Here is a 20,146-nt window from a genome sequence, read left to right on the forward strand (position 1 = left end):
GATTGAGTTATGTCCTTTGGCTAATAGTCATTTTGACTACCTCATGGAATAACACATCAATTCAAAATAGTGTGTTTTATGTTTTTTGAGCTATTGTTGCATAGAAAAAAAATACCACACCAGCCAATTTTTTTTTGGATTTATTTCTTGAAAAACACCCGAAATACTGTTTAAAATGATACATGTAAGTAGAGTTATGATTATATGACATTTTTTGTAATATCTTAAATAACATGGAATAATAGTCCACCTGTAGTTGGTATCAGAAGTTATTGTTATTCATTTTTATGTGACATTGAATATGACACTATGCCGAGTTGGTGTGATATTATTCGGAAAAAATATACATGCTCCCTACACAAATCATTTTAGTGTCTCATTTAACTATGATTTTACCTTGGAATATGACACTAATTCAACTTTAACCTTCAAATCTCGCCTTTATCAACATAGAACAACACTGTATTGAACGATCATTATCCATTGTAATGAATTGTACCTACTTTCATTATCGCTAATTGCTTTTGTGACAGTAAAATAGTATTATTTTTGTTATTGTGAACAAGTAATTAATTTTAATATTAATACTATATACCGATGGTAGGTACTTGATGAATTTGAATTTAAATTCTAATTGATTTAAGTTATATAGTATTCCATTTAGTTAATATGTCTCTAACTAGATCTCGTAGAATTAGCTCAAGAGACTAATAAAATAAAGGATGGAAACAATAAAGGTAAATAATATCTAGCTTTAATAATCTCCTTCTTCAGACAACACATTTATAGGTTATAATTATAAACGATTCAACCGTAAATATTCTGTCGGTACTATTGGCTCCTACAGGCTTATCAATGTTTATAATATTTTGTGTTTCATAATATAAACTATAACGTCTTCCTATCATTAATAAGCATTGTATAAATGCATATTTGCACCATTAATTTCTAATTTACAACCTTCATTAATTATTATTCTTGTATCGATTCCATGACGACTTGTGATAAGTAGGTAAAGTAATACTTGCCTATTTTTGCATATGTATTGACAATACTTTTTTACTATACTTTTATGTTAAATACGGTAGTTAAAAAAGTCTAAAAGAATCATTGCATGTCTGGATGAAAATTGCATAGTCCACAATGATAACAAGGTTGATTTAACCCCATCCGAAGACTCCGAGTACATATCAAATTCCAATAATACTTCTAGTGATCCTGGATTATCGGGTATTAGCTGTTCTTCTAGTGTGACAGATATGACACAAACATTTGGAGGAGATTTGGGAATGATTGACGATTTGATCGAAGAAATTACGAAATCTCCAGCAGATCTTACACAGATTGAAATATATGGCTCTACTTCAGAGCATAATAATATTATACTTCTGTCTGAGTACTTTGCCACCTTAAAACACAAATGCACTTGTAGACATCACATCACCAGACATGACGTTGTCCTTACCTAGTGCATCTGTACAGAGTATTTCCACCATTGACACACCTGAATCGAGAAAAAGAAGAGGGCTGTAATTTAAGACTTGTGGAAAAGGAAGAAAGCCAAAAAAGTATTCAATTCGGGTGAAGAATATTTCAATGAATATTTTAATACCATGTAAGCACCTTGCAAAAATTCTTGCCGATTCAAATGTGCCCCAAAAATAATTGAATCCAAACGTCATGTTAGTTTTGATTCATTTTGGATGATTGGCAATCATGAGAGACAATTGGATTACATCTTACGATATGTCAAGTCAGTGCAAAAAAAACTCCAAAAACTACCAGCTTCTTCAAGACGCTCAAAAGCACTTATTTATAATTTGCCATGCAATAACGAAGTAATAAAAGTGTGTAAAACTATGTTTTTATAAACGCTTTCAATTTCAAATATGTGGGTGGTTAGTGCTTTTAAAAAAAATGAAGTGTCAGAACTGCTATTGGATAGTCGAGGCAGGCAACAACTGTCCATGAAGCAACAAAAAATTGTGTAATTGAACATATTAATAATATCTTTCCCAAAAAAGAATCCCACTATGCTAGAAAAAATAGCCAAAAAGAATATTAATTAGACGAGAATTTGAATATGGTGAAAATGTTTCGCCAATATAGCATATGACTTGGAACACAAAATTATTAGTTTCCAATTGCTACTGAACGCCAATACAAAGACATATTTTCCACGTATTTCAACCTTTCCTTTATAGAGCTCTAGAGAAAATATGCCAGCTACAATCTCACTGTTTATGGTATTGTTAGCAAGGATGGCTATTGTTATCTTTGGCATCTACAAATATCTAAACGAGGTGCGATAGAAATAAGTAGCTGCATAGAAGTATAAGTCTTATAAGTAATATTTTTATTTATTTTGAATCTTATTTTAAGAATACAGTTGTATGTTAGTTGATAGTTTTCCCAAACTTATTATAAAAGAAGTTTAATTTATATAACGTTTATAATTATCCATGTAGGTACCTATTTACTTGACAATGCTGCAAGGCAAACGTAATTTACGTAAAATATATAGGTACAGGTAGGTAACTAACTATCCTATCATTTTGTCAATTGACACTATCAATCACTACTATGTTGAGTGAAATATTCAATTAGGATCTTTTACAATTATCTTACTATAATATTATGTTCTTTAAGACAATTACCTGAAACTGACTGAATGGTTAAAATACATTTTATTGCGATAAAATATTGTTTAATTAAAAAATCTCCTCATATTCCATCAAAATATCAAAAAATATTTTTGGTTTAATCAAATATCATCGAGAAAAAAAAACACTAAGAGCACATAGTATGTCATTCCTCGTAATATTCAAAACAAAAATCTCGCTAAGTCGAGATATTTAAGATTATCGTTCAGAATTAGCATGGAAAAAAACACCATCTCAAGTTACGTGGTACTTTTTTTAATAAAAAAAAAATAATTACATGAAAAAACACACCAAGTATAGATATAATACACCCTCTAAAAAATATAAACGGGAAAAATCACACCAAATCTAGATGTAATATTTTAGTTGTCAAACTTAACGTGGAAAAACACATTTAGGGTGTTATTTCCTAAATTAATGTCATGCAAAAGTTGATTGTCTGCTTAAATGATTGGCTATTTAATGATAGAAATTATATTTTAAACAATATTTGCACACAATAAACGGCTTTTGCTACACATTTTTTTAATGGTTTTTTTGCTCTCCTGAAAAGTTGATAATTTAGAGTTAGTGTGTTATTCCATGAGGTAGTCGATTTGTATATTTAATTTTAAGGTACTGCTCAAAATGCTTTTTGATGTTATAAGTAAATTATTTGGATGATATTTCACTTTAAGCCAAAAATGCCATATATTTTAGAACTGCATCTTTTTAACTAAATTAAAAAAATGTACATTAATTCTCAGTTAAAAATACTTTGGTATTTCCTACATATTTTTCTCCAAACCTGTTTTATATATACGTCATAGTAGTAATACTATAATTTTTCAAATAAAATAAAAACATTTTTATAAAAAAAATTGAACCAATGTATTTTTTTAACTACATACATATTATAAAATTAAATAAAACTCATGAAATCTTATAAAGTATTTTATTTTGCCCTGTTTTTAACAAATAAAAATAATATTACTTACTGAAAATCGCAATCAGCATACATACATCCTTATGATGTACACTTTTCGGTATTTTGCGCCCATTTTTTGACAACATAACGTCATTAAATACTTAATTAATTGAAGTATTTTTAATTTTCTTCTTTCTTAATAAAAGTTTGTAAATAAAACATGGGCGCACACGCTGAGAATTTGAGTTATCGTGTGTTTGCAGGAAAACTCAATAGTCGGAGGGCTACACAGCTACCAATATTAAAATGGCCAGGCAATATACATATTATATTCAAGTACATCGTAACTTGTGTTTTGGATTCATTAGTATTAACGAAATCCAGTTGGTGATACGTTGTGAAATATTTGAACAATAATAAATTATAGTGCGTCACACCTATGATTGAAATGTGAGTATAAGATTCTAGTTAAGAAAATCGTAAGTACATTTGCTGATGAGACCCATTGTTAATTTGCAGGTCAAATTTATTCCACTTACGGTCAGCGTTGCCAGTTTAGCACTTTTCTTGCCAGGTTTAACATTTTGGAATAGAACTAGCTTGAAAAATTCACCAAAAATGCTAGATTTATCGTTACATACCAGATGTTACTGTAGATTTAGACATACAGGTAACTAAGAGCCGTGAAGTACAGAATGGAGAATATTGCTAAAGTATTTCGTTAAATCGGAAACATATTTTAACAGTTCACCGATATGTTTTATTATGATAATTAATAATAACAACATTATTTGAATCATTTGAATATTCTCAATAAGCATCTACTGAAATCCTTGATAACATATTTCAATAACAAACATTGTTCGGTACGTGTCTTAAATCTTTACAGTTGTAAACCATTTAGGTATAACACATTTTATTAGTCTTAAAATAGTATTATAAAAACGGAGGTTTTCTTACCAAAAATATACATAATATATTAACATAATAATTGAGTATTTTATCTATATCATTACTCCAAATATTTTTTTATGTTCACACAATATTCACAATCAAATTTTAATTATTGTTTAATCTGTGTTATATAAACAGATTTAATATCAGTACATTAATTAAGGCTCTTGTTCTAAATTTAGTATAATTTTAGAATAATTTATTTATCTCGATAATTTCCTCAATTTATTACGGAAGTACAAATATTTTCTTTATCAAATAGTAAATCTATCGCCACTGATATTTCATCAGATTGTAATAATTATTTCCATTCTTAAGGCGAAGTCTTCACTGAGCCTTTTTTAAAGAGGCACCTAGCGGGAAAATACGAAGCTTGCAATTTGAGACATTTTTTGGATATTTACAATTTCAACTGTATTAATGAATAAATATGTATCTGAAAACATTAAAAAGAAAAATATTTTTTATTTTAAGTCAAAGACAAACTTACAATTGTAAACAATGTAATAAAATGTGAATTTGTTGAATCAGACCGCACCCTATTATTACATATATTTTATGGTCATATTTATTAATAAAATTTAGTTTATTAAGTTTTATAAGCATCACTTAAGAGATTTTTGACTAATTCATAGTTTTAATATTTTTTATATCTATTTTAAAAAACATCGATTTTTATAAAAAATATAAATGTGTATAACTTGAAATCCTTTTTATTTATATCGAATCAAGCTTCAATATTAGGACCATACATAGTTAGGTGATGCTTAGAAAACTTAATAAACTAAATTTTAATAATAAATATGACCATAAAATATTTGTAATAATAGGGTGCGGTCCGATTCAACAAATTGACATTTTATTACATTTTTTACAATTGTAAGTTTGTCTTTGACTTAAAATAAAAAATATTTTTCTTTTTAATGTTTTCAGATACATATTTATTCATTAATACAGTTAAAATTGTAAATTATCAAAAAAATATCTCAAATTGCAAGCTTCGTATTTTCTCGCTAGGTGCATCTTTAAAAAAGGCTCAGTGAAGACTTCGCTTTAAGATGAATACTCCACCTACCAGGAGCACCTAGAATATTGAAGCTAAATTTGATATAAATAAGAATGATTTCAAATTATACACATTTTTTTTTTATAAAAATCGATGAAAATAAAAAAGTATTAAAACTATTAATTAGTCAAAAATCTTTACAGAATACAAGAGAAAACTAAATGAACTAGATTTTAAAAATAAACATGATAATATTAATATGGATTTTTTTAATGAATTCACATTTTATAATGTTTTTTTTAACCATTAGTTAAAAAAAACCTTTGATCTTTTTAACGTTTATAGATACGTATTTATCGATTAAACACTTTAATCAATAATACCTACAACTGAAACACAAAAAAATATCTCAAATTACAAGCTTCTTATTTTACGCTAGGTTCCTCTGGGTTTTGGTAGGCGGAATTTACAATAATGACTGCGAGTGAATTTAAAAACTTTCAACATATTTTGTTGATGTTTTTATTTTTAAATAATCAATACATATTTTAAAACATTAATATATATACTTAAGAATTTTATATATTTTTTAAATTTCAAAATAAACTAACAATTTAGAAAAAAATAAGAATATTTTTATCATTAGAATTTAGTTTGATTATTAAGTTCTCTAAGGCGAACGAAAAAAATTATAGTTTTAACTATCTTGTTTCTCAATTTAAAAAAATGAAAACTAGAAAACATATTACATAATTATATTTAAAAACTCTTTTTATCTACTACTCAGATCGAGCTTTAAAATAAAAAAAATCAAGTTGTTAGCCGTTTTATAGTTTATAAAAATCGATATTATTTGAATTATTATAACATATTATATATATTGTTATGACTATTAAATTTACAAAAATTGTTTTATCACCTTTTAGTAAACTACACTTTGACTGAAAAATATTCATAAAATACTATGAATTAATAAAACATGGTTTCCAAAGAATGCATATTTTATAAAGTTTTTTTAAAATTTAAAAGCTTATTTTTCATTAAAAAAATATGTTCCTAGATAGATATTAATTATTTAAAATAAAAGTTATCAGTAAATTGCATACATTCGTAGGTTATGCTAAAAACGTTACTCTCAGTCATAAGTAATTTCTAGCAGTGCATAAGTATTCATTTTTTATAAGAATTTATGAATTTATTCTATATTTGAAGGCGTCCCCGGAAAAGGGATCTATATGCAAAAAAAAAGTCTAGGAGAGGAAAAAAACGTTTTATTCGATCATGCGGACTTTTGGAGTATATCTGTGATAATAATTATGTTCAAAAAAACACTCGTCATCATTGACAACTTTTTTTAATTTTTTATTTTGGATAATAAAATAATCATATAGACCCTTTTTCTACGGTAAGCATTTTAGTGTTTCTAATATCTCAAAAAGTGTAGCAGTTAAAATAATAAAACTTTCCAATAACGCGAGCAATACTATATAGACCCGTTTTATGCTTCAAATACACTCTATGACGATCGGTCATATATATGTCGAAAAACCCGTTTCTTATGTTGGCGTCCTGTGTCACAGGGTGTCACAGAGTGTGAATACAATGTCATAGCTGTCATACAATATGTATGTATAAATGTCGGAATGGCATAGATTTGATCATAGACACTAAATCGCTCTTAGCATATATGTGCCCGATCGTCATATAGTCTATTTGAACCTTTAGTCAATAAAATCACTTTTTGACATGATGTATTATATAGATCCCTTTTCCGGGGACGCCTTCATTTATAAACAATACTATACGTATAAATTGGAATCAATATACCATTATGTGTCTGCATTATAATAATCTAATATTAACAGAGCATGCCTTTTGTAAAACACCCATTTTATCGTGTCCAAAATGCCAAAATTATTTAAAAGAAATTTTTATATTCAATTATTGTACCCTTCATATAAGTGATAGCTTGATAAATAATTAATGCAAAATGTATTACAGTGAAAATACTTATCAAGAGTAGATTCGATTCTTAACTGTATTATAAATAATATAGTATTGCAAGCATCAACGTTGGCTTCAGTATATTCTTTTCGATTAAAATATAAATAATAGTTACCTTCGCCTATTTATATAATGGTATATTCTAAATATTAAATATTTTAATTGTCAAGGTTAAATAACTGTTATTTTGTTTCTGAAGATTCTCAAACAAAGTCGGATAAAAATAACTATTTCAATGAATATTATTTTGTAAATGCAAGACTATGTATTTGGTTTTTTTTTTTTGAAGCAACAATGTTTTTTTTTCATTATCATTATTAGGCACAGATTACATTTATGTGAGAAAAAAACAGTTTTTAAACGAATTTCTTTTTACTGTTTTTTCAAGATTGAATGGTGGCGATACCGAAATTTTTCGTTATTAACGACAATAATATCAGTAATAATAACATTATGTACTAATACACTTTTTTATGTAAATTTGGAAGACATGGAAGCTTAGCTTGTATACAATATCATTGAAACCACAAGTTAAAATATCTTTAATAATTAAAATGTATAAACTTATATTCTAAATTAAAAGGTAACCTGTGAGATTTATGCCTAAACAATTCATTCCTCTTCCATTAATTCTTGTAACAATTGACTACACGCAATCTTAATTGAGCAATAATAATAAATTTTCCCTTATACGTGAACAATAGTTTTAACTAAGTACCAAATTAAATTATCTTTGCGAAAGAATGAAGCATTAACTACTCGTAAGTAGGTATATTATTTACAAAGCATCTAGCGTCGCAGAAACTTATTTGAGCATTATAATCACTTAAACATAAATATTGTTTTACCCTTCGCAGTGAGTGAACTTAACAAAGCTTCACTATATTTTGATGAATATCAGAAAATTTTGGTGTAAGAATGGTTCCTCATGAAAATAGTTCTTACATTAGGTAGATACTGATTTAGCGGTAGTTTTAAAGGTTTGATGGATTGTCGGTTGAACAAGTAACAAAATAATTATCTAAAGTAAATCTTGATGAAGTTTTACTAGATGCCAAAATTTGGCAGGTAACTATGGACATGATTGAAATGATATAATGTACACTCATTTAGAATATATTATGATTACCATTATAGAGTGTTTTTTTGTAAATTTAACAATAAGGCAACATGCTTTTGATGAATATTTTGTGCTTAAATGATTTTATGATCTTTTTATTTTTCCGTTTCCATTGACAGTAGTATTTTCTTCTTCATTCTTGTGTTTATCACTTGACGCGTTTTTGATAACTTCTCCATTGGATGTTCCACTGGCTGAACCATTGCCAGTGCCATTAGCGTGCAGCATTTTTGTCTCTCCCTTTACAACGGGTGTTCCCTGGTAGGATTTATTGTAAAAATCGGAAAACAAAAAGTAGAAGAATATGGCATTTGGGAGAGTCAAGCACACCGACCAGCGAGGATAGCCGCAGTCGTAGAAGATCAGCTGAGATGAATGCAAGAAAGCAAAACAGAACTGGAGCTGAAAAAAAATAATTTTATGAAGTAAACGCAAAAACTATAAACATAGCAAATTATACCTATTATTATAACTAGCTTAGAGAAATTAAACTGTATTAACCTTCAATGTAATTTTACGATAATTAATAATATTGCCACTGATTTCGACATGTTGGTTTTGTTTTATAGATTGTGTGTTGTATGTGGTATGAAAACTGTACTAAATTAGCTATATAGCATATACCTACCTAACGATAGATTTAGTTAATAATATTTTACTGCCAATGAGGTTGATAAAATGGATTTTTAACATTGGAATCATAATTGCTCTCATTGATAACAACTAGACAACGAATAAAATACTGACATATTTTTCTTTTACTTTAAGAGAATTTTAATTGATTTTATTTTCAATAAATGCGTTTAGTTTGAAAACTATAACCCTGGCAGTGATGGTTTCTTCGCACTCCGGAACAAAATTTTACTAGATATGACAACATACTGGTGTATTGTATTGTATTCTTTATTGTATTAATTAATTAATTATTGACGATTAGTGGCCAGGTGGCGGGTGCCAATAACTTTTTCCTAGTAGGTGTGTACTGATTACGATTATTCAAATAACAAATTCCAATATATTTATCATATAACACACGTAATTTTAAAGCATTTAAGATTTGCATATATTATCCACGTCGTGTATAACGTCATACCTACATAATGTGTGGTTTCATGGAATGTAATATTAAGGTAAGATATTAATCATACAAATTAAAGTTTAAAAATCAATTATTGTCACACAAGTCCAACATATACATTTTAAATAGCCACTTTATTATATTTGAAATTCCACTTATATACAATATTATATAATATACGTGATTTAATAAATAGGTAATGAAATACCTGTACAAGCCACGAAAGTCAATGATTAATAATGTTGCTTCAAAAAAGCTTTAAATAAACGAGTAACTAGTAATAAAATTATATATCTCTTATTAAACGGTATTAAGGTATTAAAAACTAAAAACGTTCAATTTGACAAGTTAAATTACTGATTAGAACCTTGAGATTAAAAGGCAAGCAACAATTTTCATGAAAAAAATTCTACCGACATACATTATTCAGATACTAATGAGGTGATTATGTAACAAAAATATAGACCCAATAAATAATCATAAAATGTTACACAATGTGAACATGTTCAACGAACAGTTTGTTTTTAATTATTATAGGTTTAAAAAAATACAAGCCTTTTAATCTTTTTATATACCTACGTATGAATTATTTAAAACACTTTACAATCTGAGTTATAAGTGAATTGTATTACATCTTTCATATCATTTATAAATCTACAATATTATCATTTGCTTTGTCGAGGATATTCATAAAACTGGTAAATAATATTTAGAAATCCAAATATATTGATGAGTTACCATCTGAAGGGTGGTGATATGCTTCTTCCACCAGATATACTTCTGGTATTTTGGTCCCATAGCTGCGAGCATGTAGTAAGAGTACATGATGATGTGAACGAACGAGTTGATAACACCAATAAACGTGCCGTGGCCTCCAGGATAGTATTTCGTGGCTCCCCAAGAGATGGCGGGCATCACGGTGTGGTGGTACATGTGCAAGAAGCTGATTTGACGATCCTTCTTCCTCAAGACAAAGAATACTGTATCAAGTAGCTCTGTAAGTTTTGCAATAAAATATACATAGCAGCCGCGAGCCACCTGTAAACCAAATAATAAAACAAATTAATAATGGGTATAATATAAAAAAATAGTTTAATTTTTACAATAACGTATATTTATGAGATAAGGTTCGTTTTTAGGATAGTATTTATCACCAATAAATTGACTGATCGGATATAGTAAAACATAATATATACATAATGATAAATATCTGAAATTTGTAAACTTCCATATCAATCGATCGCCTTTCGGCATCGTACATCTGATTCAATTTTCCCTCAGTTCATACTGTTAATTTTCTAACCTTGTAATGTTACACCACATGTCCAAAATTTTGCAAAAAAAATTGAAATTTAATCAAAATATCAATAATTTTCGTGCCTTTCTCTCTTTTTATCTTTACTTATCTCTATAATTTATCCTTCTCTCTCTTAGTATATTACAATTATACGAAAAATTGTAAACAAAATACATTTTATATTTTCTATATTACATAATTTATTACTGACTTCCTAATGCCAAGTAATTCTCTGAATTGAAGAGTCTTTCAGAATTCTTTTAATCTGTTTTTAATCTAGAACAGCAAGCTAATCGGTTGAGAAAATGGATGCCATCCCATTCTCGTATAAAGTTCACACAAAGCTAGCTTAGCATTCACTATGTGCCATGTGGAGATCCATATTCTCCATCTGGGAGCCATTTTATTTAATTATCTTGTGGGAAAAGTGGGAATGGTTATCCCAAAAGTAAATTATAAAGGCGTTAAAAAAATGTTTGTTATTTATTTTCATGTAAGTATGCAATAACCATCCTACCTAAAAATGGCCACCACGAAGAAACGTCTGGGCTTTATCAAACTATAATGGTGGGAAGTAAAAGGTTAAGGTTGAGTGTTATATCCAGGCCAAGATTATCCAAAATAACTTGTTCTTAACAAGCTCTGCTGATACGCGATACTAAATTATTCAATGTGATAAAAACACGGATTTAGCAATAATTTAAAAGATGCTTTCTGCAATGTCCTCCGAAAAAAATATCGTTGTATTTTCGCCCACTTAACTTTGTATTGCGTAGTGCGTTTCAAAACATACTTTAATACCTACAGTTAAAGGTAAAATAAAGTTTCATGAACATTCTTAAAAACATATACACCAAAACCGATAATGTACTGTCTTCAATTTTAAAGTAATAGAATTTAACATATTTTCTAAGGATTATATCACAAATTTATTAATTTAAAAAACTTAATGCGCGCTGAAATAAAACTATTTCAACGATATTGTCAAGTGAATTATCGACACATCGCGGAAATTTAGGACTAAATCACTTGAAAAATAAACGATAGGTACCGTTTGTAATTATTATAGCAAAATAAAGCACATTGAAATTTAGATGTTAAATATTTATAATACCTATACCATACATGAGATCCAATAGTCAGTACCTAATGATCATATCAATTTACACCTACTAAGTAATGCCAATATTTGTATTTGTAATCAATATGTACTTACTTAGTGTAATATGTACCTAGATATAATGATTACAGACTAGGTAATATGTATGTAAATTATCATTAATTGTCCACGAGTTTAAAATCTAATGTATACAGTATTGACGCAAATCTTACAAAACATAACAATGTTGCGGCCATAAATAGGTTTGTATAAAGCGGATATGCTTAAACGAGGAAAAATTATGATTTTTTTATTACGTCTAATAAAATACTCATTATAAGGTAGTGTTCAAGGACAGAACGCTTGTAAAAAAATGAACAAATCTTACTCGTAAGGCTTCTTGACTCTCAGAAAAGTCAACAGGCTGACACTTCCAACTGTAGTTTTTGAGCCACGCACCGTCTAAACCCTGGAAATAATACAATTTTAATTTAATACTAACGATATATTTACATACAATTTTATCTCAATGTCATCAAAAGGTTGACAATGAATCAAGAATATGTTTTATTGAGAAATAACAATAATACAAATAATGTGGTTTTACATGAAAATGTGTATTAAAGATAATTTGTTGACCATGTCATAATTAAGCAATCTATATATTGATCATTTCATAAAAATACTAAGGATTTTGCTAACTCACACCAGTAAATTATTAAAAAAATATTTGAATTTTGAATATAGATACACTCATAATATACAGTATATATAATATATAATTTATTTACTATTTTTTGCAATCTTTTTGAACAAATTATCTTACTTAGAACGTCATATTATTATATATATTGAATCGCCACTAAAAATATTTAGAGAATCCGATTGATTTTTTTGCTTGGTACAAATTTAAAACGAGAATGATGTCATTAGGTACAATAAAATTTACTTCAGTATATCGGAAATATTCTCAATGAAAATTTAAAATGTATATTTTTAATAATACTTATACTTACACTAATTACTTTAAGTAGGTGTACAATATACATACTAAAACACTTATTTATTAGTCACAAGTCTACTAAAAGATCGCTTGGTCTCAAGAACTATTAAACCATCATTAAAAAACCATTTTATGCAACGCATATATTATAAGTATTTAGATATGCAATAATGCGCATCAGCAAACATGAAAACAATACTACAAAATATTTCGTATCCTACTTAAGACCAGTAATGAACTGACATATCAAAGAATATAAAATACGTAAATGGAAAATCAAAAAACACTGCGCTCAAAATATTGTGAATTGAATTTTTTTCGTAGTTATATAATATTATAATTAATTACATATAATGGCAAAGAGCAAAACATGTCAAATATTTTATAATGGTGTATGTATTTTGTTAATAATTTAAATAATAAGTTAAAATATTTAAATTTGAATTATTGCATTGAAAAAGAATGACGCGTAAACAATACTTTATAATAAATTATATTATATACTGTTGTGTAGCAAGTTATAAATTAATCGACGATTCCTTGTAGCATAAACATCATACAATATTGGATAATGTGTAATCATTTATTGAAATATAATTAATATAGGTGTATTAATTATTTCAATGTCAAACCTATTATACATATTGCGACACTCGTTAAAACAAAGCAGACAGTTTATGTCAAGTTGAAGGGTAATGCAGAAAGTGTTGATTGAAGAATTTCCAAAAGATTTACGAGTTTCAAATGCATCAATAATATACGCAAATTATTCTTATTCATCGCAGGCAAACTTTAAAAGAATTAAATTGTGAATTACTATATTGTGATTCGTTAATATATATCCGTTCCATAAAATTTTAGTATTAATTACCGATTATTGATGGAGTACTATGAATTACTCATATCTATAGAGAACGTTTTTTTACATATGAAAAGAGTATTTCATGGAAATATAGTTGTAATATAGACAAAAAATTATAACCGTTGCGATATGCGCAATGCGCATACGAAACGCATACCAGGGTAGGGTAGGTTAATATTATATATTTATAAATAACAATAATTACGTTACAAAAGAAAATAGTGTTAATATGTTTAGACTACTGTTTGAGAATCGCTACAAAAAGTGCATTAGGCTACATTGTTTGTCCTTTTAAATTGTTCTCAGCACAAATATTTCAAAATAATTATCGACAATATAATAAATATAAGATGAAAAGATTGTCTACCAAATTACATTGATCTCATCATTACGAGATGTATAGTTTTTTTTTATTAAATTTTGTATTATATCAATTAATACCTACCATAGTATTTTTCCACTAAAAATTAGTTATTACAATTTAAAAAGTTTTTGATTTTTTATAAATGATTTTACGAAATGAAGCATTTTTATACAATACCTATTGCATGTCTCCAGATGCAGTTCAATTAGTATATTTATTTATTGTGATTCCAATATGATTAATCTAAGAAGAGTAGTGAAAAGGTCGCGTATAACAATGGAACCTTATGAGACTTGAGTGAAATAATTAAATTTTAATTTATTTTAATTGTAGGAAAATACAATTGACATAATATGGCGGAAGTTATTAAGAAACAAGCAGTCCAGAGTGACGTATTTAAATATGTATAATACATAATATATAAATGTAAATAATAATAGTTTATCAATATTGATAATCTTTTTAACCTATTTGCGTAGTTAGATGGATTATTTTACATTCAAGATAACAATGATAATTATTGTGTTGTAAAGTTTCAATAAAAAAATACAATTCCCTTCAAACTATTACCTATGAATTAGTCATATCTTTGAAAATATATATAGTTGATAAAACATTTAAATACATGTAAATTGAAAGGGGTTTCATCTAAATAAATTTAAGAACAATAATATGAGTATCTCCAAATATTAAGGGCCTACATGCACCACGTAGGTCAACATTGAGATTTTATGGTATTTTTCTGGAATGAAATGCCAATAGAAATGGCGTATTTCAAAAAAATACTACCTTATTCTTAGGTCAATAATTATTATAAAGCAATCATTGTTCATAAGATATTTTATCACATTTGAATGGTCAAAGACATAGCTTATAATCAGTATCTTTAGAATTATCTTCATATGTGTTAATTGTGTCCATTTTTTGGATAACAAAATGCCCAATTCTTGTCAAATTTGGGATCACAGAGATTATCAACATAATTTTTTATCGTAAATATTTCACTATATAATGTTTACAACAATTCTTTTATAAATGCGTTTAAAAATTAATATATCTAAAAAATCTTAACACCGCTGCACATGGATGTACTAAAATATGACTTTATTCTAAAACATTAGATCAAGAGGTTTAATACTTTATGCAGTCATCAAATGTTTAAAATAAATATAGAAGATAATAAAGCTTCAAAATTATATAAATAGATTATCAACAACGTTTAAAGAATGTCCAGGCTTGTGCTCTGAAAATACCATAAAATCTCTATTTTGACCTACGTGGCGCATGTGGGCCGTTAAGCCAAAAATCATTTATATATGGTTCTTCTAAAATTGTGTTTTTAAAAGATATTATATCTGATGAATAATAGATATTATACTTATTAATCTTAAAATTATAACATAAAACTATGAGTACCTATTACTTACTTCAAATAACAAATAACAGCTGACGATAACTTGCAAAAAGTTATACACTATCAAAGTATTGTGCAGGGAATAAGGTTTTTTGTGTGCCATATATTTTGGTCCCCATGATAATACAAAATATAAATAAGCAATCAAAAGTGTAACTCCTGGCACAGGACTTGTAATTAAAAACCAATGATTTGTTCTCGGATCTGAAAGGTAAAATAAATACAGAAATTATAATTTTGCAGTTATGGTGTATAATTAATTTATGTAGAATGATTTAATTATGGATGTACGTAATTATAACTATGATATGTAATATACATTTTATGTAGCTCTCTGTGATTATGTAAAGTAAAAACATAATGATACAAATTTAAAAAAAAACCCATGGTTTTGTACTACTAGGATCGTTAATTTTCTCTGAGATGGTAAGTATTAATCACTGCTGGCAAGTAGGTATCATGATTTAAACGACTTTTTGTCAAAATCTGACTTAATTTTGATAGACATATAAATTGTACAATTTCGTTTTTGCTGCAGCAATTGAAAAAAGTAGTTAGGTATGTGTCGACTTTTTTATTTATTACCCAGATCAAAGTCGAGATCTATCGCGACATAGATCAAGGTCGAGATAGAGCAAGTTTAAAAAAACTCTGGGACAGTTTTTAAGACTGACTATTTTTGAACAAAAAAATATAAGCATAACTGTATTAGCACCGAAGATATATTATTGCACCCCGGAAGCCAAATTGAGGTAAATGTGGATGATAAGATAACATTGGAAACTCCATATTATACCATAAGATGGCAAGGTTCTTGAGTGAAATCGTACACAATATCCTTTACGAAAAGATATGTATGAAAAATCCATCTACCCGATGGGTGTCGGTGTTGTTGACTATTGTTGACCAAAAACGCATTTGAATATACATTTTAGTGTGGTGTTTGCCGATGTTTAATTGCAACCTAAAAGTCTTTTCGAACCGATTTGTCTTTGAAGTCGTGAATTTAGAACCACTCAACATCTCGGTTTAAAAAGTGGTCAAAAAATTGGACATGGACTGGTTAAAGTGAAGATCATTTTATCAGCTGGGTGGGTAGGGTCAGCTGGGTCGGCCGCAATTTGAGTACTTCCAATTAATATAATAGATTATATGAAAAGGAGTAAAACTATAGCAGGAGCTAATAATTAGGAAGTTCTCTTTTACTTTAAATACACCATCCACAAATCGACCATTGCAATGGAAAAATGGCATAAGTTGATTCTTCATCTACCATATTTTCTGGACTTGGCTTTGTGTTACTTCTTCCTGTTCTTCACAAATTTAAAAAAAAATCGCTCGGAGGGGAGGGATTTTCGTCAAACCAGAATGTCATCTGCATAGTCAATGACCATTATGGAGAGTTTGAAAAAAAATCAGAAGGTACGAAGGAAATGGAAAATCATTGGAACAATCAAAAAAAATAGGTTATGTTATTCCAAAAAAAAGTGTTCTATTTGATTTATTTAAGTGCCCAAATTTTTAAACTAATATCATATAATCAGATTTTCTCTCTCTAAACATTAAACTATATAAGGTATTAAAAGTACTTACCTGAAAAATCCGTGAACACCATATCATAGAATTTGGTAATGCTATTATTATATAGTGACGTCATCTTAAAAATATATTTGGCTATTCTCTGAATAAAATTAAAACAATATCTTCTTTGTGTCAAATTGAAATTGTAAGTTCACAGAGTTTTGTTGGATATTTCTTCAAAGGCGCATCCTGCATACCAGCTATCTGTAATAAAGAAAATTTAAAATAAATTTTTGGGCTTACAAAATATTATATTTTTTATGAAAAAAAATATGGACGAGGAGAGACAACATCTAATAAATTAAATTTGTAAGGGGTATTTTCCGATATGATAGATCTCCAACTTCATAAAACTCCAGAGGCTAAACTGGGCAGGCCATGTCCAGCGCATCCCTGAGTCACGGATACCGAAGAAGATCCTCGAAGGAAACCCAGGGGGGAAAAGACCAGTGGGAAAACCACGCACACGATGGGGTGATAATGTTACAAAAGATGCCAACCAGCTGCTAAAAATCAGGAACTGGAAGAGACGTGCGGAGGACCGTTCCGGCTGGAGGACAGCGGTGGAGGAGGCCAGGGCTCGACTTGAGCTGTAGCGCCATCGAAGAAGAAGAATTTTCCGATATGTTTATTTATTTTATTCTATACCATTTCAAATTCAAAATGCATAATTTTGATATCCACCCATTGTCTACAAGATTATAAAAAAATAAGATAACGTTCATTACATATTAATAAAATACAATTATTTTTATCGATATATTAATTTTAGTCATAAATACTTACGTGATCATGATTATTTTAGTTGAATTTTTAATGAGATTTTATATTTATCTAAATGAGTTATAGGAAGTTTTGTGTAACATAGACCAGTAGTATTAGAAATGGGGAAATGGGATTCCGTGGTGTCGTTGTCTTTTTTTGCCTGCGGCGCTAACAATCTTTATGTATATAAGAATTTAAACGATTTTGCATATAAATCTTAAATTAATACAAAGTATTATATTACCAGAACTGATGTTTATACGTAAAATATTTAAATGCTGGGTCATTATAAGATTTAAAAAAGTACGCGGAAAATAGCAGGCTCACCCATCCTACTAATTGGTATTTTAATGAAGCCGTGAAAAAATATTTAGGGGCAAATAACAGACATAGGTAAATGCATTTTACTCATGTGAGGCGACACACTAGTTTATACAATGCGTGGAGTAGGTACTAATTATAACCAATTAATTTTATTTTATCTAAATTAAGATACAAATAATATATAGTTTGTTTCTCATTTATTATATAATATATTAGGGATATGAAAAATGAGTAGATAAATAAACTCTTGTGTACATTCCACACAGTTAAAAAATGTGCCAATAGAAAAACCACGTTTTTAATGTAAACATTTTAATATTCAAATTGAATGGTATGCATGGTTCATGCCACTTTTATTACAGGATAATTAATGATTATGTGCAGTGACATAGAGGATAATGAAATCAAGAATAAGAAGCTCGCTTTAAAGCCATAATTATTTTGTTTTATTTTTGCTCTTACTGTATTTACACTGATTCGTAGTTTACTTCGGATATTGTATTACTTCATAACGATTCTGCATAGTGCATACGATATAATTAAGTGAGTGATATTAAATCATCGATATTATTTGAAATGCAATTAAAATAATACCTAGTATCAAAGTTGTAACTTTGCTGGGTGCGTCCAGGGAAGACAGTTGACAATGATTAATATAAGAAAGAAAAATACCACTAGAATAGATTACCTACCTACTGGGTTTTCATCGAATTTCAAAAATAGTATTACTTACTCTACGCTACGTATACGCACAATTTTATTTGGCAAAGGTTGTTATACTAATAGTTGTGTAATAAGATGTCAAACTATCATAAACTTTATTATTAATAGAAATACTGGTATTTTTATCATTTGGTTTGATCTATGCCTTATCGATAATGTTAATAGTATTGATCGAAAAATAAAAATAATGCAGCATTCCTCAATATGGAATTCAAATTGATCAATTATTATGTATGTAGTTCTTGCACACAATTATACAAATTATGATATAAAATAATACTAATATGATAAATTAATAATATTATACTTAATTATTTGGAGGGAGAAATTGTCAAAAATACCTAAAATAAATAAAAATAAAACATGCATTTATACGAAATAGGTAACTATGTGATAAAAAATAATTTTAAGTAGGTACCTATATAGAAAATAATTTTTGAAAAAATAATAAAAGATAATACCTAATATATATTCATATTACAAGAATGAAAAAATATGTAATTTCAATATTGAAAATAAATAAATAAAAATAATAGGACTATTAGAAAAATCTAAGACATACCTACTTACCTAAAATTATTTCATAATGAAAAAGCGGTAAAAGTGGTAATTGTAATTATAAAAAATATAGTAAATAGTGGAATAAAATTACCGTAAAATAATCTAAGCCAAATTTGTTATGTCATTTTGTACATCAATATTATTCTTCAATTGTTCTTCATTGTAAGAATGTTATAATTGTTGTTGTAATGGTGCAAAAAGTTACAAATAGAGAAAACGACGATAAACCCAACTAGAAAGTATCATAGCTCAGCGATTATGGGCTCATCAATGGAAAGCGAAAGAGTACGTCGTTAAGTACTGCGGGTCGGTCAAGTACCTATATATAATACAAAATCACATAAACTTTATAATTTTTGTATATAATTAAAATAAAACAAAATATATATTACTTAGTCTAAACAAATGAAAATCCAAAAAT

At 27.8% G+C, this 20,146-nt stretch overlaps 1 protein-coding gene across 4 annotated transcripts in view; it reads right to left on the minus strand.

The window, feature by feature from the left end:
* Positions 1-3,583: 3,583 nt before the first annotated feature.
* Positions 3,584-20,146, minus strand: part of sit (ELOVL fatty acid elongase stuck in traffic) — a 46,435-nt gene continuing 29,872 nt past the window's right edge. For 3 of the 4 annotated variants that reach the window (XM_085953219.1, XM_085953220.1, XM_085953221.1), the window contains exons 2-6: positions 17,365-17,556; positions 15,785-15,975; positions 12,517-12,597; positions 10,471-10,770; positions 3,584-9,056 (exon numbers count right to left, since the gene is read on the minus strand). In XM_085953219.1, coding sequence (XP_085809345.1) covers positions 8,739-9,056; positions 10,471-10,770; positions 12,517-12,597; positions 15,785-15,975; positions 17,365-17,428 — 954 coding nt within the window. In that variant the 5' untranslated portion in view covers positions 17,429-17,556 and the 3' untranslated portion in view covers positions 3,584-8,738. Of the gene's footprint in view, positions 9,057-10,470; positions 10,771-12,516; positions 12,598-15,784; positions 15,976-17,364; positions 17,557-19,816; positions 20,045-20,146 lie in introns of all 4 variants that reach the window. The other variant, XM_085953222.1, reaches the window with a different exon arrangement.

This window comes from Rhyacophila brunnea, unplaced genomic scaffold (genome assembly GCF_057557595.1).
Source record: "Rhyacophila brunnea isolate RB1 unplaced genomic scaffold, BYU_Rbru_1.0 scaffold_3, whole genome shotgun sequence".
NCBI classification, from domain to species: domain Eukaryota; kingdom Metazoa; phylum Arthropoda; class Insecta; order Trichoptera; family Rhyacophilidae; genus Rhyacophila; species Rhyacophila brunnea.